The sequence below is a fragment of the Ambystoma mexicanum genome, chromosome 4p (genome assembly GCF_040938575.1).
Source record: "Ambystoma mexicanum isolate Mex_15411 chromosome 4p, UKY_AmexF1_1, whole genome shotgun sequence".
Classification (NCBI taxonomy): Eukaryota; Metazoa; Chordata; class Amphibia; order Caudata; family Ambystomatidae; genus Ambystoma; species Ambystoma mexicanum.
Window position 1 is genome coordinate 774,414,680 of NC_090927.1, and position 25,581 is coordinate 774,440,260.

Below are 25,581 nucleotides of genomic sequence, written 5' to 3' on the forward strand. Positions count from 1 at the left end.
GGAGGACTGTGCATTCCAATTCCCGTTGCTAGAAAATGGGGGAGCCAGACCACAGTATATTCCATGGCCACATATGGACCTAGAGAACCTTAAAAATAAGCTTCCAATGCTGACATCGGGAGCCGGAAAGTGGATACACGATTTAGAGAAAATGACTTGGGGTGGCACCTTAGCTATAGGGGACATTAAGGGCCTCCTAATTGCCATACTTGGTGAAAGAGCAGATGATGTATGGAAACGGGCAGGCTATCCTAGGGTAACCCTAACTAACACCTCCCATGACGGAGTGCCGTTTAATAACTGTAGGCAGCAGTGTGGAAAGTGCTGCGAACGCTATATCCAGACACTTATGTGACACTTATGTGCAGGATCGTTCATCTGCGCAGCGGGCGGGCGCTTAAGGCAAGCCCGTCTGTGCCCGTCCGTGCCGGGAAGGGCCGGAAGGAAAGCCTTGCTAGGGTTTTATGCTTTCCTTAGCGCCTGCTGAACCACTCGACGGCGACTTTTGATCATACCCCTGCTATTGATGCTCCTCAAGGGCAGCCCACATTAGCTGCCCCCTCCTTATGCCTACTAAATACTAGATCCCTCCCAGCTCATACTGGCGAGATCTGGGATCTGCTTACTAGCAGGAAACCGGACCTGCTGTGCCTTACAGAAACATGGCTTACGCCGTGCTCAGCACCGGCCTTAGTGCAAGCTATTCCCCCCACCCATCTCATTATTCACCATGACCGCCCACCACCTAAACGGGGCGGAGGGCTCGCTGTTATTTTTAATGAGAAATACACTGTGGTTAAATTACCATGTCCCCACACACTCAGTATGCAAGCACTCTTTATCCGTTGTTCTATCCCTCCTTCCAGGGTTTTTCATCTCCTGCTCCTTTATCGCCCCCCGGGCCCATTAGGATCATTTGGCAAAGGGCTGGCTGATCTTATAGCAAATTTGAACCTGCGTTTTTCCAATCTTGTAATCCTGGGTGATTTCAACTTGCACTCTAATATATCTAGTTCGGCTGAAATTACATCTCTCTCTGACAGTCTGTTAGATCTGCAACTGCATCAACTAGTCCATGCTCCTACTCACGTACGTGGTAATACCTTGGACTTAGTGTTTGCGAATGACTCGCTGCTATGTCCTGGTCCTATTGAGCCAGTGACGTGGTCAGATCACTATCTAGTCTCATGTTCCTTTTTTCCTACCGGCTCCTCCTGTAAAGCTCGCCCTCCTAAAATGCCTTTGCGCTCCTGGTGCTCAGTCGACCTAAAGGCTCTTACTGATCAGATTGTCTCTAACTGTGCCCCCTTGAAGCAACTATCTTTATCCTCACTGTCCCATTCTTTAACCACCGTGGCCGACCTCTTCGCCCCACTGAAACTGATTCAAGGCCGTAGACTTCCCTCCCAACCCTGGTTTACTGACCAGCTTAAAACGGCTCGCCTCCATCTTAGACAAGCTGAACGGAAATGGCGTTCTGGTTATAATCCAGAGCTCAGAGATATATACAAACGCAATCTGTCCACATACCTGACAAGCGTTAAACTGGCAAAATCCTCCTTCTTTGCCCAGAAAATTGAACATGCTCTATGCACACCAAAAACTCTCTTTTCCATTGTGCATTCGTTATCTTCTTCGGAGACCCTGACCTCTATGGTTAAGCCCTCTCAGGAACTGTGCAATGACCTGGCCACCTTTTTTACCACCAAAATTGATGCTATACGAGCAAACATTGCTAAATCTCTTGCAATATTACCTCCTGAAACCCCCAGCTTTGTGCCCTCTACTGATACCTTGGCTAGTTGGTCCTCTCTCCCTCCATTCACCGAGGCAGAGGTCTTGATAGCCATTTTGAATATTAAATCATCATCTCCCGAGGACCCCATCCCAGCCTCTATTATGAAGGTTATTGCTCCTGATATTCTGACTGAGATCACACTGGCAATAAACAACTCTTGTCAGTCGGGATTTGTTCCCCCAGAACTGAAATCTGTTAGGGTTATTGCCCTCCTTAAAAAGCCTTCTCTTGACCCCACTATCCCGGCTAATTTCCGCCCTATTTCTCTACTTCCGTTTCTGTCCAAACTGCTGGAATCACTGGTCACACAACTTCTGTCCTCTTTTTTGGAATCTTCCAAAATATGCTAGATCTCTCCGCCGCATTCGACACGGTAGACCACTCCATCCTTCTCTCTTGTCTCTCACAGATTGGGATATCCGGTGCTGTTCTTGCCTGGTTTACTTCGTTTCTTTCGGATCGCACTCAGACCCTTGCTATGCCCCCGTTTCTCTCCCCCTCTTGCGTTCTCACTTGTGGTGTCCCTCAGGGATCCTCGCTATCGCCAATTCTGTTTAACATCTACATCTGGGCCCTGATTTGTCTCATCCGCTCCTATGGGTTAAACTGCTACTCATATGCAGATGATACCCAAATCCTGATCCGTCTGGACCAGGAGCAATCAGAGACCTCTGTATGCCTCCACGACTGCCTTAGGGCAGTCGGGATCTGGATGGACCAGAATTGGCTAAAGTTAAATGGTGATAAAACGGAGGTACTGTTGGTAGGCTGCCCCCCCAACCCCTCCCTGTGGACCCCTGCTTTCTGGCCCGCTGCCTTGGGCCCGCTACCCAACCCAGTTAGCAAAGTCAAGAATTTAGGAGTTATCCTCTCCACTTCTTTGTCAATGTCTAACCAGGTTGCGGCCGTGTGCCAGTCCACCCACCACCAGATCAGAATCCTTAAGAGGGTTATGCCCTTGATCCCGGTAGCCCTCCGCCCCCCTGTGGTAGCCGCGTTAGTCCTCACACGACTGGACTATTGCAATTCGCTCTATCTGTCTCAACCTATCGGCCTCATCCATCGCCTTCAGCGTATGCAGAACCTGGCCGCTAGGCTGGCTACTGGTTCCCCTTATGGTGCCCACATTACACCAGTGCTTCGCCAACTGCACTGGCTCCCGGTGAACCAACGAATTCAGTTTAAATCTCTGTGTATTGTTCACCCGGCTATTCACGGTCAGGGTGCTGAATTTTTGCAGCTTAAATTCACCCGATATTGTCCGGACCGGAACCTCCGCTCTGCTACTTCTAACCTGCTCACTGTCCCCAGGTTTAACAGGGCAAGGCTCGGTGGTATAGCCTTCTCTGTTGCCGCGACCATACTTTGGAACAGCCTCCCTGAACCTCTTAGGGCCACTGTTAACCATCTCGGATTCAGAAGAGCGTTGAAAACCAACCTGTTCTAAGCCTGACCACTCCACTGGTCTTCTCCGACTGGGTAGCTTCCCTTCCAGCGCCATGATGCCTTTGGGTGAACGCGCGCTTTACAAATGCTAATAACATAACATAACATAACACTTCTGATATGGGGGCTATAATGACTCGAAAAATGAAACAGTCAGAGGACCCGTTGATTTATATCCAGAATTTTCAGGACGCGTGGGTGCTCGAAACGCATGAGTCTTGGACGAAATCTATCCCTTTATTCTACCACATATTATGCCGAGGGTTGCCTGAACTGGTGCAGAAGCAGCTCAAAAAATTGGTAGGAGTAGAAGCAAAACCATGGGCCGAAATACAGTTGACAATTGCACACTACTGTAGATTGTTGCAAGAAAAGAATCAGAAAAAGGAGGCAACTCGTAAGGCGAAGCTGGTGCAAAAGAACCTCTCAAAGTATGCACTCGAGGGAGCCATGCTCACCAGCCCAGCCAAACCAAGCGCACAACAAGCGACCAACACATCGCAGAATAATCAGGATAGCGCAGGATTTTACCCAAGAGGAAGGGGTTTTGGAGGAGGAGGATGGCAGAGTAATCAAGGAGGGTTTCGAGGTAACCAGGGAGGCTTTCAGAATAATCAAAATGGCTTTCTGAACACGCAGATGGGCGGTCAAGCTATGCCAGATGGACAGATGGCCCGACTACCGCCAGTGTGTTGGCTGTGTGGAATGACAGGACACGTGGGGCGCATGTGCAGAAGCCAAGGCATGTGGCAAAACAGCCAAGGGATGGGGGCAGGCATGGTGAATCAGCCTGCCGTCCCGCAACAGGGCGGTGCACAAAATTACACAGTGCAGCCGCAGGCGTCAGGCGTGCAGCAAGGTGCACAGCAAGTGGTTCAACCACCGAAAATGGGGAACTTGCCACAGGGACAACCCCAGCAGGCACCACCGCAAATGTCACAGGGCACAAGCTCCGGAGGGGGAGTTAACCCTGGGGCTGGTGGAAATCAACAAGTATACAGTGGGCCGAACTTATATATAAAATAGGACAGCTCACATGGGACTCTGATGTGCTCTATCATATCAGTGACACCAGACCCTAACAGGGAACCAAGGGTGAATGTCACCATAGGGGGGAAAGAATATTCCTTCTTAGTTGACACAGGTGCAACGCACTCGTGCATACAAGAGGGCAAATTTTCCTTGTCCGGCGAGGCTATAGATACTCAGAGTTTCACTGGAGCTCATAATAGTGTTCCCTTTACAGACACACTCCTAGTTTCAGTGGGAGAGCGCGAAATGAATATACCCCTATTGTATTCACGTCAGACCCCAGTAAATATTCTTGGCCGAGACCTGATGACTAAATTCAACATGACCATCTCGTTTACCGAGAATGGTATAGTGTGCTCCACTCCAGGAATGCATTATTCAAACGTGTGCGAAAAGATCAGAGCATACTCAGGACGTATAGCCATGAGAGCTGTACCGTTAGAGCCAGAAGTCTTTGCATGTGGCGTGCGGGTGCTTATGGCGGGACTGCCAGGCCTCGCATGCAAAACTATGAGAACCCCTAATAAGTTTCTGTTCAGACCAAGAATACCCATGCACGAAGAGGAGGGGCATGTATTTCCCTTAATGATACAATCTGCTGCAGTGTGAGGGAAAGTGGTATTGGTCGAAGAATATGATGACAAAGGCAGAAAATGGTGTGCGATTACAAGTGCCTGCCGCGGTATGGACTACAGGGCCCTATGATGTAGGCCTCCTGAAGAGGGCAGGTAAAGTGAAAATTAAACTGAAATCAAAAGCAATTTTACCACGAGCGCAACAATATCCCATGTACAGAGAGACAGATGAAGGGATTGCGAAGACAATTTCCGCCATGATGGAGCAGGGCATCCTAGTGACGTCAGAATCACCTTGCAATACGGTGATTTATCCTGTCAAAAAATCAAAGGGAGGGTCCTGGCGTTTAATCCAAGATTTACGAACAATAACGATATTGTTGAAGCCGAGTTCCCTCTAGTCTCCAATCCATCCACAATACTGTGTAATATACCCACTGAGGCAAAATATTTCACAGTGATTGATTTGAAAAACGCATTTTTCTCAATTCCACTGCACCGTGACTCTCAGGACCTGATGTCATTTACCTTCAGACAAATGCGCCTGAAAAGTACTAGGTTGCCACAGGGGTATTGCGAGTCCCTGTCTATTTTCAACAAAGTCCTGCAAATGGACCTAGGCAATATTGCGGTCGACAGTGTTGCTTTGCAGTACGTAGATGACATTCTGATCTGCAGCACCACTGAAGAGCAATGCAGGCGCGACTCTGTCCAGCATGGGTCTTTGACTTCAGCTTGTATACCAAGCCCTTGCTTCAGGCTTTAAAGAAAGCCCAGGCAACAAAAGGAGAAATTGAATGGACTGAGGCAATGGAGAAAGGGTTTGCAGAACTCAAGGGGGCAATTTGTAAGGCCCCAGTTCTCGGGACTCCTAATTATGCAGAGGAATTCTACCTGTTCTCACACTCTGATGGTAATTTTATGATGGCAGTGCTCGCGCAGCGAACCTCGTTGGGGTACAAGCCCCTAGCATAATACAGCGGGAGTCTGGACCCGGTTATGAAGGGCCACTTCCTGTGCGAACAAAATCTAGCTGCTGCTGCATTCTATTCAAAAAAGCGTCATCCATTGTGATGGGGTGCTCCATGACATTATATGTTGAACATTCGCTGTTGCCATACTAGAGAAGCCAAAGGGCACATTGACGTCTCAGAGAGCATCCGCCTATGAGGTGGTTATCTCTAACCCATCGATCAAAATAGTTTGATGTAAAACTGTGAATCCTGCTACGTCCATAGCTGAGTCAGTCACAGAGGGAGAACATATACACGACTGTGCGAACTATGAGGAATTCCTGATGAGATCTCCAGGGTAAGGGAAAACACCCTGGCAAGTGGAGAGATCGTCTTTATTGACGGTTCTTCGAGAACTGATCAAGAAGACGGACAAAGATATACAGGCGTGGCCGTGATGAAACCCCTAGCGAATGGAGAGTTTCGAGTACTCAACAGTGCGCGCATACCCTCTCACTATTCTGAGCAAGCTGCAGAACTGCTGGCACTGATACTCGCCATTGAGAATCATGCAGACCAGGAAGTAACTGTGTACAGTGACTCAGCCTATGTGACGTCCACAGTACATGCAGGTATAGCGCGCTGGAAAAGGAGGGGCTACCTCCGAGCAGACGGCATGCCAGTGCAACATTCAGCCTTATTGGACAGGCTGATAAAAGCACTCAGCTCCCAGTGGGCATAGCGGTCGTGAAATGCGCCGCCCATACCAAGGGGACGGATTTCGTGTCACGTGGAAATCATGAAGGGGACACGGAAGCCAAGCGCATGGCATCCAAAACTGAAACAATCATGGATGTGGAGGTGGCACGTACCAATGAGAGGATGATGGTAGCGCGAGCCACAGCAGAAGTCTATAGCAATATGGGGCAGACTCAGCTAATGGAGCTCCAGGGGGAGGCACCTCAGGAGGAGAAAAATTTGTGGAAGCGTCGAGGGTGTTCTTTAAACCCCTCCGACGGGTTGTGGAGGCAAGACAGCACTGGTAAACCAGTAATGCCTATCGCCCTTCTTAAAACAACTACACTACCCCATCCATATGACAAAAGAAAATCTTGCTGCAACGCTCGCAGAAGACTGGTTCACACCGAATTTAGCAGAGCATGTTGCATTTTTCATGGTGAGCTGCATAATCTGCCAGCAATTCACCGCTGGGCACACATGTAAAGTAGTGAGAGGGATCATCCCCAGACCAAATGGACCATTCCAGCACTTGCATATCGACTACGTCGACATGATTCAAGTGTTCAACGGGTACAGGTATTTAATTGTGGTGGTGTGTCCATTCTCTAGATGGATAGAAGCAGGTCCCTGTACACACCCCGATGCTATTTGTGATGCCAAGTTCCTAGTGAGGGAGGTGTTCCCTAGAGGGGGGGGAGTGCGAAGTAATGAGATCAGATAACGGGGCTCACTTTGTAAATTCAGTTTTCGAACAGATTAGCTTGTTGCTTGGTATAAAGCACAAGTTCTCATTGGCGTATCATCCTGAGGGGAACGGGATATGTGACCGGATCAACGGCTTGCTTAAGGAGAGGATAGCCAAGTTGAAGCTCACATTAAAGAAGGGATGGCTGCACTGTCTACCATTGGCATTGTATGCACTTCGGAACCAACCAGGATCCAACCATCATCTCACGCCACACGAGATAGTTACAGGCAGAAGGATGAGGACCCCTCTTACCCCCCAAGATAGAGCTGGTTGTGATGCCCAGCCGACTAGAGAGGTTCTGGGAACAGAGATGCAAAAGTACCTTGACGGTATGACATCCAGCACCTCTGTCATTACAGGCCAGCTGCAGCGACGGCGAAAAGGCGACAGCACAGCACAAAACACAACGGGAAGTGTTGAAGCAGGCGCAGCTCTAATCCTTTGTGCGCCCCTCGTCTTCCCTGGTGATGCAGTTTTGGTGAGAAACCACGCAAGAAAGGGTGGACAAGCCAAGATTTAATGGCCCCTTTATCGTAGAGGACTGCACCACGTCCACCGTCAAGCTCCAGGGCAGAAGAGCATGGATCTTTCTAAATGACATTAAACCCTATATAGGAGAGGGCCCGCCAGCTGCATCCAGCTGCGAAGAATCTACAGACAACGGGGAAGAACCTCAGCACGTGCAGAAAAGATCCATGACGAGGAAGAAGGACACGTGATCAGAAAAGACAAAACGAGAGAGCTCATTGTGTAAACTTGGCCTTACACTGAACATTCCATCTAAGCACTGAAAGGAATAAAAAACAATAAAACAAACACTCTGTGCAGCCAAAGGTGCAGGGTAAAGAAGAGAATCGCACATCCAAAGCTGCAGTAACGCTACTCATATGACCGCTTAAAGCCACACAAAGCATTGGAAAAGCCCTAAGACTTTGATAAGCGGAAAATAAGACATTTCTGAGAACCAAAAACGATATCCTGAAGCAACCAGTACCAAGACATTGTCATAAAACTTATGGTATCCCCCAGTAGAAATATTACAAAGGATGTGCTTTCCTGTTTTCGGCTAGTATTAGAGACATATCTATCACTTGTAGGGAGAGACACCAGCATCCCAGATTTCATTCAAAATCCAGCTAACAGGAAGATAGTACGGCAACTATTGATGGTCCTCGCGGAGGTTTTTGCCGAAGTGCCAGAGTACTGGGAATAAGGACACAAATGCTTCCACCTCAAGTGATCATTGATGAACTGACATACACCTTGTTTTTCCGAATCATTGAGGAGTGCCCAGGACTTGTCGGGAGAACCACAGAAACCCTAACCTTTATCAGAGATCCAAGAAACAATGAATTCCTAAACCAAGTGTGGTACAAACTGAATTACGTGGTCGCAATCCACACAGCAGGAAAGTGTAAAAACTGTTCATGTCACAAGAAAGGCCTGTGATCTAGAGACCAGAAAGTCAGAGCGAATGTTGTTGTCACCAGAAGACAGCAGATATGCATACCAAGTCTTCTTGCACCTCATTGAGAACTTTCCAAAACTAGTGGGTAGACCCAACAATGTTGACGTACCCACATTCCTCAGAGACCCAGTAAAGAACGCACAATTAAACAAGCTCCTGAGAGCTATCATAACGCAACTGAGAAGCAATTAAGGACATCCACTGCTAAGGAGAGCCTTAGAAGGAGGAGATCCACAATAAAACTTTTCGTCATCCTTCCGCCGTGGAGCAGATCGAGGAGAGAGACACTGTTCTTCAACTTGTCGCTGAGAGCCCGAGTGAAAGGAGCGGACACAAGAACTTTGCCATCTTATTTTCATTTTTCTGCAGTTTTCTCATTTTTTCCTATTTTTTCATTTGTTCACTTGTATTTTTACTTTTGTTTTTATCTTTACAACATTTTAGTTTTGTGTGATTTTTAGAAGTTCCATCTTCTCCTTCCTTCGCATTGAGCAAATCCCAGCATGTCCTCAGGACCAAAGCAAATTTGAGGCGTGCATTGGAACCTCACCTATTATCGATATGTATAATGAATGTGATGTACCAAAGGTGCTAGCCTAACCCTTTTCTATAGTCTAGCACAGGAACTGTACTAAGTACCCAGAGACTACCGTCGTCACTCACGTGAGAGGGGACATTTGGAGAAGCACTCGCCCCTCTAATAGTAACAAACTCTCGAAATACGAGACTAGAGCAAAAGAAGGAATAAATAATTGACTATGAACTCATTCGAAATGGGGGCCCAGAACAGTAACTTGGTTTTACCCCCAATAGAAGGGCGCTCCCACTTCCCTGGAAGAAAATGCTGCAAATTGTTGTTCCGAACGATCGTGTGTATATGTATAGTTATTTTTATTATTTTTCTGTCATTAACAATCAGAACTGCTTTCTTTATTGGATCGCGAAGTGCCCCAATCTCAGTGCATCTACCAGATAATGAACATCTGGGGCCTACGAAAGCACCCAGACCCTATATAGTGATTCCAGTTCCAAGAAAAGCTAATGATGAAGCAAATGATTTAAAATTGAATGTAATTAGCAGTGATACGTATACACATGAGGTGATGAATGAGAAAAAAGGCTGGAGACAGGGTCAGCATGGAACGAATAATAATGTAGCATTGACCACGGCACACACCCACACACAGAATGCACACAGACAAGGGCAAGTGTCAATGGCTACAAGACCTCCAACGAAGGCAGCAGAGAAGGAGAGACTGCCTGCCGAACAAGCAGTTCCTGAGGACATTGGAAGTACGCAAGAGGAGACAAGTGAACCACTAGAGAGAGAGGGAATAGCAAAATCCTTCAAAAGAACAGAAGTAGCCACAAAGGAATTCACAGACAAAACACAAATGCTGATAGACTATTTGTTCCCATTCATAGTCAGAGCAAAGAAACTGCACAAGGAGCTGGAACATAGAACTGCACAGACTAGAACGACAAACATGCCAGCTTGAGCACTGCAAACAAGCACCAGATCTATAACTCAGCCTCACGCTGAGGAGATGGTGAGCTAATGGCAGCCAGAGAACCACGAGGAAAACTAACAAGAGGAGAGGAGGAAAAACACAAAACCTTCTCCTACCATAGCGAGGCGGCCTGCTCCACCAAGACACCCAGAGAGGAAAAGCAGCACAGACGCATTTAGAGACATAGTCATAGCAAACTACAGAAGAACACTGAGAATCAAGAGAAGCCCACATGAAGATAACAATGAACTTAATGATTACCTGGACAGCACAGCCCATCTTGGAAACAACATATGGTACCAGCACATGAAGGAAGTAGGACGAAGACAGTCGGAAGGAGAATGCTCAGCCTGTGCTCTCCTACCATACAGCATGGGAAAATCCAAGATCTTCGTGGCTGTAGACATTGATGTCCCTACAGCACACTGTATGTCACATGTAGCAATGTGCAACACCAGAGGACAATTTATAGGAAGAGGCGCCTTGTTGATATGGGCCAACGAAAAGGATTACCCGGATGAAGATGGCTACGTCCAGAACATTAAAACAACAAACCGAGCGCACACCAGAAATCATGTGATCAGGTACGAGAACCCTGGCATCAAAGGATCAGGGATAAGATGGGAAGTTAACCCGAGACTGAACGTTCGAGGGAAGACTGCAGAAGAGGCTCAAATCTGGAAGAACAGAGGCCAAATGCAGATTTGGGGGTCAGTGGTCTCCCCAGATGGATGGGAGGATGGAGTAGTAATCTGCCGAGCATGGATGGTCCTTGGAGCCTGCAAGGAAGCAATGGAGAATTTGCAGAGGTTATGCAAACCTCTGTGGCCAAAGCTAGTAAAGTTACTAACATGGGTCAAAGATAGAGGGGGACCCCTGCAGATAGTGCCACTGGAGAGCCCAAACTATGCTTCAGAAACAATGGCACAAGGAAGATGGGAGAGAATCAAAACTACGGAAGAATCTTTGAAGCCCCAGGAATGACACAAGGAACCGCAGTTATTATGGACCATTACTGGGCGTGTGGATCCAAGGCATACATAAGGTTGCCGAAGAACTGGGGAGAGGTATATGCACACTAGTGAACGTCCACGTTCCCGCACTAGTGATCCCTAAGAATGACCTGAAGTTGGACAGTTTCCCAAAAGCAGATGCTCATCTAAGAAGAAGGAGATCTGTAGAACTGGTATCCAGGATGAAGAGGGAAAACTACTTTTCTCCCAAATCAGAAGAGGCATTCCATGAAGTCACGTACGAACACAGGCTGTTCAGCCTAACCTCAACAGTATTCACAACACTACTCCTGCCCCACATCCAAGTTGCAGTGTATACTAAATGGTTGCAGATAACCAGATGTGAGTTATTGCAGACCATCAATACCACTATAAAAATATTCAACGCGATCAAAGAAGAGCTGAGAGCAATCAGACTTATGACCCTCCAAAACAGACATGTGCTTGACATGATCACTGCAATGGATGGAGGTGTTTGTGCAAAAATCGTAGAATCATGTTGCACATTTGTACCATGAAGAAATGGAACCCTAACAGAGGCCATAAGCATGTTGAAAAGCCTGAAAAACCAGATGACCGATGAAAGTTTCTGAAGTGGACGATGACAGCTGGTTTGGAGACCTATTCTCGTGGGTCCCACAATGGATGGCAGATATATTCAAGTTTCTGGGAGCTCTACTAGCAATGGTATTGCTAGGATTCTGTGTTATCAAGATAATCATTACACAGTGCCACAAAACTGCGAAGAAAGCCATAGGGATGAAAATAATGGTTGATGCCGAGCTAGGATGGAAGCCCAGAGACCTGACTGATGAAGAAATAAGAGACTTTGTGAAAGCCAGCAAATTTGCGCCAGAGGGAACAAAGTTCACATACCCTAAGAAACGAAGAAGGTATGAAGGAAAATGGATCTACTGCAGCCCAAATGGACAATGTCAGCTAATAACATTGAACAAAGACTATCATGTGAAAACAGCAGGGAGTTTGAAGGGAGTGATAAAAATATGGACTCCAAAGGCTCACACATTCACACCATCGTGTACCAATGCAGAGGACGATGAGCATGACACTGAAGAATTAAAAGAAATGAATGCAAAGGAGGTTGCTGAAGTGGTCGATGAACCGACCAGAGGGGGGAGTGTAGAGGAGGTCCCAACAATGGCCCGGACCCCTTCCTCTTATTTCACGGTACCAGGAGAGTACTCGCCAAGGTATGTGACGTATGAAGAGCAAATGAACCTACAAAGAGCTGCACTGGGACTCTGCCTAGTATACATCAGAAGATCCATACCGGTTGAAGCACCCATAACCAGAAAACCCTGGGCAGCACGGTACCCTATTAGACAGCCATACCAGCTGCTGATACGAAATGAGGAGTACCTACACACGGTCCACGAAGAGACCCCAAAAGCCTTAATGGAAGGCCAGTGGAAATGACACGAGGGCCTGAACAGACCCCTAAATGAATAAAAGCAGCTATCGAAGATAACACGCCAGTGTGAGTAACTACGAAAATGAATTTAATAGACACAGAGTGGAGACAATGTTACAACGTGAGGAAACAGTGCTACGAGACAAGATGGAAGCAAACGTACTGTTAAACAAACGTGTGTAAATAGGCTTGAAACGCAAGATGCTAAGAAATCGATACTGCTTGCAATGCTTAGTAGAAGATAGAGCGGCAAGCGCCAACCATATATCTACCTCAATAAGGCACATTATACAAGTGCGACTCCATTTTGTAAAGGCAGAAATGTACCCAGGTGGCCAGAGGCCTGACAGGCCAAATTTCAAAACCCAGCCAAAGGCAAGAGAAGGAACGGAATTGAAACTCAACAAAGAGCGGCTCATGCCTAGGAAATCGAGGTCAACCAGAGAAGGGAAGGAGAGCGTCAGCTCACAAGACTCCAACTTCAGAGCATACCAGCCTGCCTCATGATTGTCAAGATAAGGGGGGCCCATGCAGGTGGCTAGGCTGACACAGAATTAAATTCACTAAAAGCTGGAAACTAACTGAAGCAGATTCATGGTGAACTAACACGTGACCAGCCAGGCGCGAAGAAGTACCATCGCCTGATGTCATCCAGGACCCGAGGGTGCCATCACTTTTCCCGATAAGAGACTACAGTTTCGAGGCCATCATTAGCCAACTAATTGACACGTCGCCCTAAAACACTGATTGATGGAAGGGAGGCAGGGTGAAACTTGGGACACCAGGCACAGTGGTGTCCATTCTGCATGCTGCTAATTAAAAGTGGACATTTATGTCTAGGGGTGTAACCTGCCCAATCACAATGGGACAAGTTATCTGGAGTCCTATAGATATTGTAACCAATAGGACGTTGTAGTTGTAGTGACTTCTTTCACAGGTAATGTAGAGGGATGGGCGTAGACCCCCACCCGATAAGAGTTATCCAATCTGCATGCCCTATTAGCATATACAGATATAACACCTATACTTAAGTTACCTTTCCTAACCAATTATATTGCATGATGATCTTTTATAGAAATTCGACGTCAGTGATGATGAATTTTGCCTATAAGAACTGCTGTTCAACTGAAGTTCGAGGAAGTCGGAACGAGATAGGTGATCGCAATGCTGCTGATTTCCATTTGTTTCTCTGTTTGATGTAATTTTCATTAAATGGACTTCCCTTTGCCAACTTACTGAGTGCTCATTATTGAGTCGTGTTGGAGTAAGTGAATCCTGCACCCCCTGTCCTCACATGGTGCAGCTATCTTGTCTTACAAGTTCTGGTGGGTGAGCGCTGACCTATGGGCCCTTCAGTGAATTCCTCTCCTCCTGAATAGAAGTCATCAGTGAAACAGGTTTCAGTGATGAATAGGAAGTCTGGGATGTCAGTGACTATGAGGTCGAAGATGCTTTGTTTATTTTTGTTGACCGATCTGGAGTTGATGAGTAGTTTGGACAATGAAAGAGAATTCTGATGTAATATCAGCATCAGGAGTGGTAGCAGGTTAGGCTTGGGGTGGAGGGAGCAGGGATGTCTGAGAGCAAGGTGAGAAGTTCAGAGGGAGGGTGGTTTATAGGGATATTGATATAGGAAGGGTGTTTTGGAGGGGAGGTGAAAAGGGCTAGGACAGGGTTGGAAGTGGGCGATGAAGGTTTCAGAGAATAGGGGGGAGCATATGGTGCCCTAGGGAGGAGAAGAGGAGAGCAAAGTGTTGGTGGCAGTCTGCAAAGCGTACGGTCTGAGTGACTTGTGGGGTGTTTGAGGGGCATAGGAGTGTGAGAGAGGGTAGGAGGGTTTGCTGACAGGGCTGTGAGGGCCAGGGTGGCTCGTGCTGCACTGAGGAAGGGGTAGTGTGATTTAGGTGTCTGGAGGAGTGGGGTGGAGAGCAGTGAGGTGGTAGCCAAGGGGCGGTGCAACATTGCCATGGGTGGGCGTGAGGGTGGGTTCAGCGTGGGTGGGTGGTTTATGGTGCGAGATACACGCTGGGGTGTAAAGATGGGGTTTTGGGGGGTTGCACGCCAGTGAGCTGCCCAAGCTGCCTTATTTCTGTGCGGGTTAGGGAAGTGGGCGGGTTCAGCCGAGGATGGAGTTGGACAGGTGGGGTGAGTTGTGGGGGCTGGTGAGTACTGAAGGGGTTCTGGAGAGTATGCCAGTGGGCTGCCAGAGTCGCCTTCTGAATGGTGAAGTGTTGGGTACGTGGGGTTTGGGAGGCTGCTGAGAGAGGAGACATTTGGGGTGGGGAAGGGCGAGGATTGGGGCTGGGTGTGATACATCCAGAGCCGGCATGGCAGGGTGAAGAGTCAAAGCTCGAGTCACCTAGAATCAACTTTGGCACTACACTGGAGAGACACACAGGGTTCAACTTTGGCACAGTAATGAAATGCAGGTAGATTTAACTTTGGCACAGTGAGGGAAAAACTCAGATTCAACTAGGTCGAAAAAAGGTTGAATGCTACCTACATTCAACTTATTGTAGAGCAATTTGAAGGCACTTAGATTCAACCTAGGCAATAATTTAAATTTGGTACTGTAATGCAAAGACACCCAGATTCAACTAGGTCGAAGCAGTTGAAAACACCTAGATTTATTTTGGCACTGCAATAGAAACACCTACATATATTTAGCTTTGGTAGAGTGGGGGAAATTGCCTAGATCTAACTTTGGCAACAGCAAAGGAAACACTCAGATTAAACTTTGAGACAGCAATGGACACCGTGAGTTTTAACGTTGGCACTGTAGTAGGAACTCTTAGATGTAATAGATATGGCTACCTTATACCATTCAGGCTAAATGCGAAATATGTCTACCATATATAGTTCAGGCCAAAGGTGAACTATGGCTACCTAGCATAGTGAGGCTAAATGCAGGAAATGTATACCTTACACAATTTAGGCTAAGTGCAAACATGTGGCTACCTTATACAAGTTAGGCTAGAAGCAAAATATAGCTACCTTCTGCAATGACGCTAAATGCAGAAAATGGCTACCTTAAACAATTTAGGCTAAGTGTGAAAATATGGCTACCTAGTACAGTTTAGGCTAAATGCCAAATATGACTACCACACACAATCAGGCTAAACACAGAGCACAGCCACTCTATACGGATAGGCTGAATGCAAGATATGGCTGACTAATACAGTTGGACTAAAAGCAAGGTATGGCTAACTTACACAATCAGTTTAGACGCAAACAACGGCCCCCTAAGCAATGGCTGAAAGCAAGATATGGCTACCATATACAATTTAAACTAGATACATGTAGATATAAAACATTAGGTAGTATGAGTGGTGAGGTTTTACTGGAGTACAGTAATGGCTGTACTCCCCGCCCAGACCACACATACTTTATCAGTCGCTGCTGGTTGACTGCGACAGGTTTCCCAGGTAAACACTGAGTGGAGCTGCTCATTCAGGAGATGCCCTTTGCTTTGTGGCCCTTAGCCAGTGGGTGCTCTATCTCTATCAGTCAAGAAGCGCTCCCTGATTACAGGAGGCCAATCACAGGGAGCGAGGGAGGGAGGTGGGCGGAGAGGGGATGGAATAAAAGGGGCTACAGAGCATGCTGCAAAGGGCCTTGGAGAGGGGCTCAGATATCAGGACCAGGGGTAAAAAGCAGTAGCTTGGATTTACCTGATGTAATCCCCCAGATGAAACTACACACTCGACTTGCATCTAAAAATGGTAAAGGTGCAGGGACCATGCACTGTAATACAGCACTTCCTGATTACAGGAGACCAACTACAGGGAGGGAGTGAGGTAAGTGGAGAGTGGAGGGAATGGAAGGGGCTACAGAGCATGCTGCAAAGGGCCTCAGAGAGGGGCTCAGATACCAAGACCAGGGGTAAAAAGGGGTTGCTGGGCCTCACCTGATTTAACCCCCAGATGAAACTGCACACTCGACCCACAGCTAAAATTGCTCTAGGTGGAGGGAGCACACACTGTAATACAGCGCTTCCTGATTACAGGAGGCCAATCAGAGGGAGGGAGGTGGCCAAGAGGTGTGGGAATGGAAGGGGCTACAGAGTGTGCGGCAGAGAGCCTCGCAGAGGGGTTTAGATACCCAGATCAGGGGTAAAAAGGGGTTGCTGGGCCTGTCCTGATGTAATCCCCAGATGAAACTGCACACTGGACCCACAGATAAAATGGGCCGAGGTGCAGGGACTATGAACTATTGCACTTCCTGATTACTGAAGGCCAATCAGAGGGAGGGAGGGAGGTGGCCTGAGAGGGGAGGGAATGGAAGGGGCTACAGAGTGTGCGGCAAAGAGCCTTGCTGAGGGGCTCAGATACCCAGATCAGGGGTAAAAAGGGGTTGCTTGGCCTGTCCTGATGTAATCCCAGATAAAACTACACCCTGGACCCGCAGCTAAAATTGGTCCATATAAAACAAACCTTTTTATAAATTACTTGCGCTCAGTCTCCTGCCTCAGCTCCAGACTCTGCCATTCTTCAACTGATCTTTTCCTGCCATATAGCTCACGCCCATACGCTATGCTTGCAGGAGTCAGCAGGTAGGCTGAGGTTTCAATCACACCTCTACCTGAGTCCTGGTTCCTGTAGCATGGCCGAGAGTGCCACTTTTCCAACACCTTTAGCAGACTTTTAGGGCACAGATGTGCAGGAGCGGCCCCTATGCCCAAATGACCGGAAGTACCACATGCAGCATGTTCAATTTGCCATGCAAGGCTGGTTAAGCAAAAGCCTCCCGCCCTTATATGCCTACTGGTAGCATGGGCACGGTGTACCACAGGGAAATATAATTTCTTGCACAGGAAGGTCCGCGCAAGAACGCTCCCTTATCCACTCACTGCAGCTCACGGGGAGCTCTCATTTTTCACGTACCGTGCTATTTTGCCCGGTTCACTCCTCCATAATGGGTGGGAGGTCGGCGGCAGGCCACCCTTTATGGACGAGCTGCACTGCCCCTCCACGAGCTGCATTGCCTGCAGTATGGAATACACATTTGAATGGAACCGTGACTGATGCACCCACACCATGTGAACTATTACTACAAGTGCCTCTATCCACATGAGAAAGGACCAAAGCCGGAATCATTGCTCTGAATCAGCAAGTGTTGAGCGCTTCTTTGAAGTGCCAGTTGGTAATCCCAAACTGAGACAGCTTGGCAATGAGAGGCCAGGAATTTAAGGCGGGATCAATCCTGAACTCTAGAGAAAGTGCAGTAGAAGGCAAGCTTTGAGCAATCCCCAGAGACGCTAGAGACCAGCGCCCAAGACGGAATCCGGAGCGCTGATGGGCAAGACGAAGTAAAAGAGATTCCATTTCAGCATAGGCTCAGCTTGCTTATGCCAGACACCTGCTACCTCTCGCCACTACAATGGCACATATTAGACACAAGAGTTCAGCACCGGGTCCATAGCACCTCTCTAGCTCCCATGATGATCTCTATCATAGCCCCAGCCTGCAATATCCCTCTGAGAAGGCGACCACAGCAGTAGCGAATACGCAATATACAAACGCCATTGAACATATCATAACATATTATAATATACACATTCGAATGGGCAACAGAGGGACTACAGCTTTCTTTCAATCAGGCATCTGCAGGCCCCGAATCTGCTTCGTGGCATGACACTGTATATACTGTAAAACCACCACTGCTAACTCACTTGCTTGGCAAAGCCTGCAATGGGAACCAAAGTCTCACTCTCTATTAATCACAACCCTCCAGTTAAATAAGACGTTAGAAGACACGAACATTGGCATTCATAATGCCAGTGCTCCATTACCTTAACTATTAGTCCCTTGGAATCCACCATCCATATCTTCTTGACAGCCTCTTCTGTCGGGGTGCCTTCTTTCTCCATGGCCATAACAATCAGGCCAGCTATCCCCATGGCAGCCTACAAAGGAAGCAGCATTGATGTGAGCGGACTCAATGGCAAGGAACGACAGTTGGAGCGCTTCATGACATCTCAAACAGGAAACCTTCACACAGTGCCTGAGTTATTTCAATGTCACTCTTGCACACGCTTTAGAGACAAGTTAATGTTTTGAGTTTTTGGAACAAGGAAATACCATTATGAAGATTCATTGTTATAGCTCTTGTGTTTCAATATGGCTGCCGTGTACACAACTGAAGGCACCTTTGGCTGGATTGGCATCTGGACAATGTTTCCGGACCCACCGACCACACGCTTTTTGAGAGGGAGATTTATTCTTGAACTTCAAGAAATATTAATTGACTTAGGCACAAGCAAAGGTCACTTTGGACATACCAGGTAGACCCTATAACCTTCACATGATCCTACTAATACACATAGTCAGCTGGTAATGCAATGTCTTGGGCTGCAAAGGGCAATGGTTAATGTGCACTGATGAACTCAGCAGATGAGAAGAAGCATATGCGGAAACAATACTTTTTTCGATATCATATTTTTATTGTGGATTCAGGGTTGGATGCAATGAAAGAACACTGAATAAGAAGGAAAACAACATGGCAAATCAACGCACCCAACAGAATTCAGGCCTTCCAAATGCAACCAAAAGTGAGTACAGTGGAGTGAGCATGTGCCACCTCACCTGTGGTTAAATCCTAATGCAACCTCAGACTGCCGAAGCCCCTGACACAGCCATCCATATATGAAAGCCAGTGCACAACAGGGAACACAATCTACATATTACAGCTGAATGATTCGATCCTAGTAAAACATGTAAATGTATGCATGGTAACCATGTAGACCTATTGCCAAGGCGGTCCCTCTCTAATGCTGCAGCTAGTTTGTGCATTGTGTGCTACGAATTGATAGTGTAGCTGTTTTATTTATTTTATTTTGTTTTATGTAAAGCTTTTCATATAAAGTGAACCTATCCAGAAGACATATGGCGCGCTCAACAACAACACAAAAAGATACAATGCAATAAAAACTATTCACATGTAATACACAATGCAATTTAAGGCCTAAAAGCTGAAAAAGAAAAATAGTTTCATCAATCTGAAAGAAAAGAAGGCTGAAAAATTAAAGGTTTGAAAAAAGGAAAGTTTTCAACTGCCTGTGAAAACCAAGGAGATTGTGTGCTAAACACAAGTGTACTGGGAGCGAGCTCCAATTTCAAGAACGGGTACAGGAGAATGCTTGCTCAGATGTGGCCAGTCTCTTTCCCAAAGGTATTCCAAACGAGCAACGCATCTAATTTGCGTTTCCTGAGCCTGGTGAGGGCATGCAACAGCAGTGTTCCTTCAGCCCCAGTCAGATGCAGGAGAAAGAGGTGGGCACTGCCTGTCTGATGTCCATGTACCTTTGATCGTGATTAACTATGAAGCTAAGGAGATGGTGAACGTCTCTGGTGCATCTGCTATTTAAGCAGTTAGTGTTCCAAATAGATCAACAGTGCACCCTCCTACCGTGCAAATGAGGATCCTCTGTGTCCGTGCGAAAGAGGCTAGTTTCCAGCAAGTACACTAAGGCTAGCACTTATCCCACATCGTGATATGTGTGTGGATGCTCTTTCATATGCCAAGATGAGTGGGCCCATTAAGCTTTCCTTGGCTCACCTGGGGGTAGCAATGGCTGAGCAGTCAAGGTAAGCTCTCAATAAGGTAGTGGGGTGGGCATGAATACAGGATAATATGTTCTGACTTCAAATAGAGGAATGTACACACAGAGGTATTATGACAGTATATGTTACTGCTCCTTAAGGTAAGTAAAGACGTTGGTGCAGGCTACAAGAGTAGTTTGAATGTTCAGAAGGTCTTCAGGAGCATTTAATACTCCATATGTTGCTTTCTGTAGACCCAAAGTCCACCTTAATGGGTTTCAGGATGATTTTCAGGTTGTAGACTCTGTCAGGAGCTGGTTGTTTCAGTGCAAGTGCTCTTTTCTCTTCACCGTCCCAGTCACTGCAGTGACCCAGGCAGTAAAGCTTCCAGAGGGCATATGTTTGAGGCATACAAATTGACGCTAGCATAATTATCTTTCCTGGGCATCAAAAGCGGGCTCATTGGTTGCCAGTGCTCTCAGTGTTCGAAGATTCAGCCTCTTCATATTCGGTCCATGCAGGTACTGGGGAGCAAAGCTTTCCTGGGAGCACAAGATCATTTAGAGCTTTGGTTCTAGTCGGTTCCAGTGGGTGAAGGGAAGGGAGCAGCATGTCTTGGTTTCTCTAGTTAATAGAAATCTGGTATTCACACACACTGACACAGCTTCAATAGTTTCAAAATGTATGGACAATTGCAGCAAAAAGCAAAGCGTCCTTACAATTTCCTTTCAATTGGACATCTTCAGAAATTTAGGAGTGGTCTTTGGGTTTGACAAAGTAAAGAAAAAGAACCCCATATTTCAAATGAGATTGGAGGCTGACTAAGAAACTATGCTTCCAAGACACGGTTGCATTCATTTAATTTTAGTATTTTTATGTGTTTATTTGTTTTTTGCTTATTCACACATCTTCGTTCCTTGTATACCGCTATATGCGGTTAGGAAGGTGCCTGGCTTCCATTAGGTGGCTGGCTCTGCCTGCCCCTTGGACGAGACACATTGTGCGATCTGTCCTCTCTTTCTATTGAGAGCAGTAGGAGGGGTTAGTCTAGGCCGATATCATGTGTATACAAGTACCCCTGCTCACCCGGAAGCGCGGCAGATGAGGTCAGCAGGTATGAGCCTCACGTGCTGAAGTCCCACCTGTCTGTGCTCGTATGGGCGCAGGCTGGTCCCTAGCTGAAAGATCCTGTTGCGACAGACATTCTGTTGTCTGATACCTTGTTGACTCGAGATTTGTTCTTACAGCTTGCTCCACTTGATACTGTCTTCCCTCGAGGTCTGGTGCATCATAAACCGATTAGATTACCCATTTTAAGCCTATAAATGATGTTTTTAAATGCTTTCTTCTAAATGAACGCTCGTTGCCCACGCCATGCCATGCTATGATTTTCATACTCAGTACACGACTGATATTGTTTGCGTCACTGAGACCTGGCTCTAAGAGTCATCTGGCCCGAGCTTAAACAAGCTCTTCCTTCTCACTAGAGTATTATTTGGCTAGATCGCGATTCCCCACATCCTGGTGGTGGGGTAGCATTGATTTTTAATTCTCAGTTCACTCTGTGGGCTCTTCCATTAACCCACTGCAGGACAATGGAAGCGTTATTGACTCGTTTTGTAGTCTGTGCTTCTTATGTAACACGCATTTTGATAGTATATCATTCTCCTGGGGGCAGAGTCTTCTTTCTTCGCTTCATTTCTTGAACTCGCTGAAGACCTTCAGACCACATTTACCAATTTGGTTATAGATGGTGACTTCAACTTATGTTCTGACTCTTCTTCTGATTCTCCTACCCGATTTTTCAATGCAACGTATGACGTAGACCATGCGCAACTGGTTTGTGGTCTTTCTCACTGTTTGGGTGACACATTGGACCTAATTCTGGCTTCTGAATCGCTGGTAAAAGTCTTCTCTGCACTTTTAATTATCTGGTCGCATTATATAGCCATACCGATTTGTATTACATCTCAGGTGGCTTCTGTTGTGTTTACTCCACCATCTGTATTTAAATGTAAATGGCATCTGGTGGAAAAGGCTAGGATTGCTTTTTCTATTATGTATCCTAGTGGCTCAATTCAGTCTACAAACTTTTGTTCGCTAGTTCGAGCTTTCTCTGCTGCATCCTACTGTCTGGCGCCACTCTGCCTGGTAAGGATTCGGCAAAGGCCATCGGAACCCTTTCTTCAACACAAATTTGAAAGAGCTGCATCTTAAATGCAGGTGGGCTGAATGTAAGTGGTGTTCTTTGTACTGCCTAAATGCTAAATTAGAATTTAAGGACATCTCCAAGCATGGTGTTATTTGGGATACTCAGCGCGGTTACTATGCTATGCAGGTAGAACATGCCCTAAGTAAATCTAGAGAGCTGTATCCTCTAGTGCGCTCCAAGTCTTTTAACTCCACTTCGTCAGCTAGTGTTGACCCCGCTCAGGATCTTTGTGACTCATTGCCAGGGTTTTTCAGTTACATTCTTTCAGATATTCTGCAAAAAACCTGTCAAGCACTTGTTTGAATACAGATAACTCCGGTCCCCTGAGTATAGTGACAGGCTAAGTGCTCAAGTGAAAAGGCAGGAGCAACCAGCAGTGCTAGAGGGAATAAACAAACACAAGTCGGGTCAATACCAGAACAGGAAACACACCACCACCCTTTACCTTGCACCCAACTCCTACGTGTTGTTCAGATAGAAAGTGCGGGGAACCTATTATGACACAGAGAACTCCTACCACAGTGTCAATGGCAGTTCTACTCGAGGGGCCTGCATCAGAGGTAGTTGAATACGGACGCAGGAGCTCCTTGGTATCCAAACCTGCCCTAAAGGTTCTAAAATAGGAGGCAGCTCCAGTTCTTGAAAGTTGCCACAGTGTCCAAAATCCAGCAATTCCGGCCAGCAGATTCAGTAGAGGTAATCCAAAATTCAGACGTAGACCAATAAACAAAAAGACAAAAGCAAAAAAATAAATCCCACAGAAAGTTCAAAACGTTGCAGCAATTTAGAGGGAAGGCAGCACAATCCAAAATAACGATCACAGGTTTCAAAAGCCAAGGAATCAGTCCAGAGGTCACGAAGGGTCACAATAGGCAAGGAGCAGGAGCGGTCAGTCCGGGTAACAGAAAAAAGTCAAAAGCAGCAGAATCAAGAAGGCACAGAGAACAACGGGAAAGCAGCATACTTGCCAACCCTACCGATTTAGGCTGTAGGATACTGCTTTTTAAGCAGTCCTACCGCCTACCGATTTAGTGGCAACAAATACTGATTTTATTTTTAACAAAAAAATATATATTTTCTTTTGTTTTTTGGGCCTTGCTGCCTGAGGCCCTCCAGACTGGGGCATGGAATGTGTTCAGTTTAGCAAAAACAAGGCATCTCTAAAATGAAACCGTCATTCTTGACAAAAGTGGTAACAGAGTTCCACTAATCCCATAAAATGAATCTACCAGTCTTCTTTGCGCCTCCTTACCCTTTGAGGCAGAGGATCCATGAGGGTGATCAAATTGTATCCATTGAGAATGAAGGATTTTTAGACTGGGCAATCAGCTAGTTGTAAGTTATTCTGGGCCCAAGAAAGGAAAGGCCATAACAAAAAAGAACGATCTTGCGCTGGGTGATTCTCTGCATCACTTTATGGCGCGCTATGCCTAATATGGAAATGCAGTTTCTTTGCCTTGTCGAGCAAAGACTGGAAACTGGGGAAGACAGCACAGACTGCTCCATACATAAACACTGCTGACATTGTCTTAGCTTGAGATGGAAGAGACGATATAAAAAGGTTGAGGACAGAGCTGCAAGGTGCCAACTAGTGGCAGTAAAAGGTTTTCTAGGGCTGACTGCGTCAAATGGGATTCCAGAAAGAACATTACCGAAGATAAGTGTTTTGTTTTTTAAGGAGCACAAGGACATCACACACACCACAGTAATAAACAGGCAGGGTGCGGGCCCCAATACGCAAATGCAATGCAAGATTTACCTCTGAGAATAGAGATTCGCACCATCCAATGGCAGAAACTACGTACATCATTGCCTCCATGCAGCCACAGGAGGGCAACAAAAGGAAGCATACAGCCACCCCAAACACTCTGTAACAAGTCCGAGCACACACAGAGAAAGCAACTTCCTGAATTCCCCCTCAATCACATACATGCGGCTAGGACCAAAATGTCCCATTCTTGAATCTCATGTAATGGGACCCTTCTCGCCATGGACTAGGGGGCGCAAGCACTCAAACATTTCAGCATGCACCACCACCAATTCAACAGCCAGACAATTAAACTCTAGGCCTGCCACACGTGGGAATCATCTCACTGCTTTCCATCTGGTATGGCCATTCCCACGGACCTTCACCATGCTTCCACCTGACAATGACACTTCCAGATAGGAAGGGAACCAAATGTCGACCTGCCCCACTGGAAACCACAAGGATACTTTTATTGCACATCGGATCATGAGCATACCCAAAGCCACCAACCAGACCATGAAATCAAACAATCACCAAGATTTTCTTCCAGCAGCAGCAGAACTCCGAAACCTTAACAGCATTGTCCATCGTGTCAAAGATGAAAGGAGGACAGGAGGCACTGAGGGGACGTGAGTAAAAACGGGATGAGAAAGATGAGAGGAAGGCAGGAGGCACTGAGGGGACATGAGAAAAGACAGGCAGATGGATGAGAAAGATGAAAGGAGGGCAAGAGAACAACTGTTAAAAAGCCAAGCAGCGATTACGGAGCCCCCCCAGCAACTGCACTATGTTGCCATTTAGCGGTCTCATAACCCGACAATCGATTTATCTCTATATTACTTTTGTTCAGATGGGTCTTGCCTTACAAGCTGTATTTGTGGGAGCCCTTGCGGCTGTTACTTCCGTTGGGGTGAGGCAGGTTTAATTAGTACCTTTTTGAAATATTTGATGTGTCAAGGACATGAAAGGCATCAGGGCCTTTCAACCTTTTAGTTGAAAGTGGCCATGAGCCTGAGGGAGGCCTCCAGCAACTGCTGCATGTTGCCAGTCAGCAGTTGCATAACACAGCAATATATTTTTCTCTATATTACTTTTGTTCTGGGGCTTGCCTTACAAGCTGCATTTGCGAGAGTCCTTACGGCCGTCACTTCCCTTCGGGTATACAGAAGTGTTATCACCTTGTTCTCTTTTCACACCAGATTCTCCACAGCAGGCACTTGTTCAAATAGAAGGATTTATAGCTTTTCAGTGGGTATTTTGTGTTTCAGCTCCCCGCTGGCTTGCCATCTCATGATTATCAGCTGGTATGTTTGAAGAGGAAAATATGTGTTAATGAGGAAGAAGCTGGTCACACTGCTCACAGC

The 25,581-nt window shown here is 46.7% G+C and overlaps 1 protein-coding gene across 1 annotated transcript in view; it reads right to left on the reverse strand.

Annotated features, from left to right (window-relative positions):
- Window positions 1–25,581, reverse strand: part of ME1 (malic enzyme 1) — a 1,722,623-nt gene that overhangs the window by 314,183 nt on the left and 1,382,859 nt on the right. Inside the window, exon 9 of the mRNA XM_069606328.1 lies at window positions 18,509–18,622. Within this exon, the coding sequence (XP_069462429.1) occupies window positions 18,509–18,622 (114 nt within the window). The remainder of the gene's footprint in view (window positions 1–18,508; window positions 18,623–25,581) is intronic.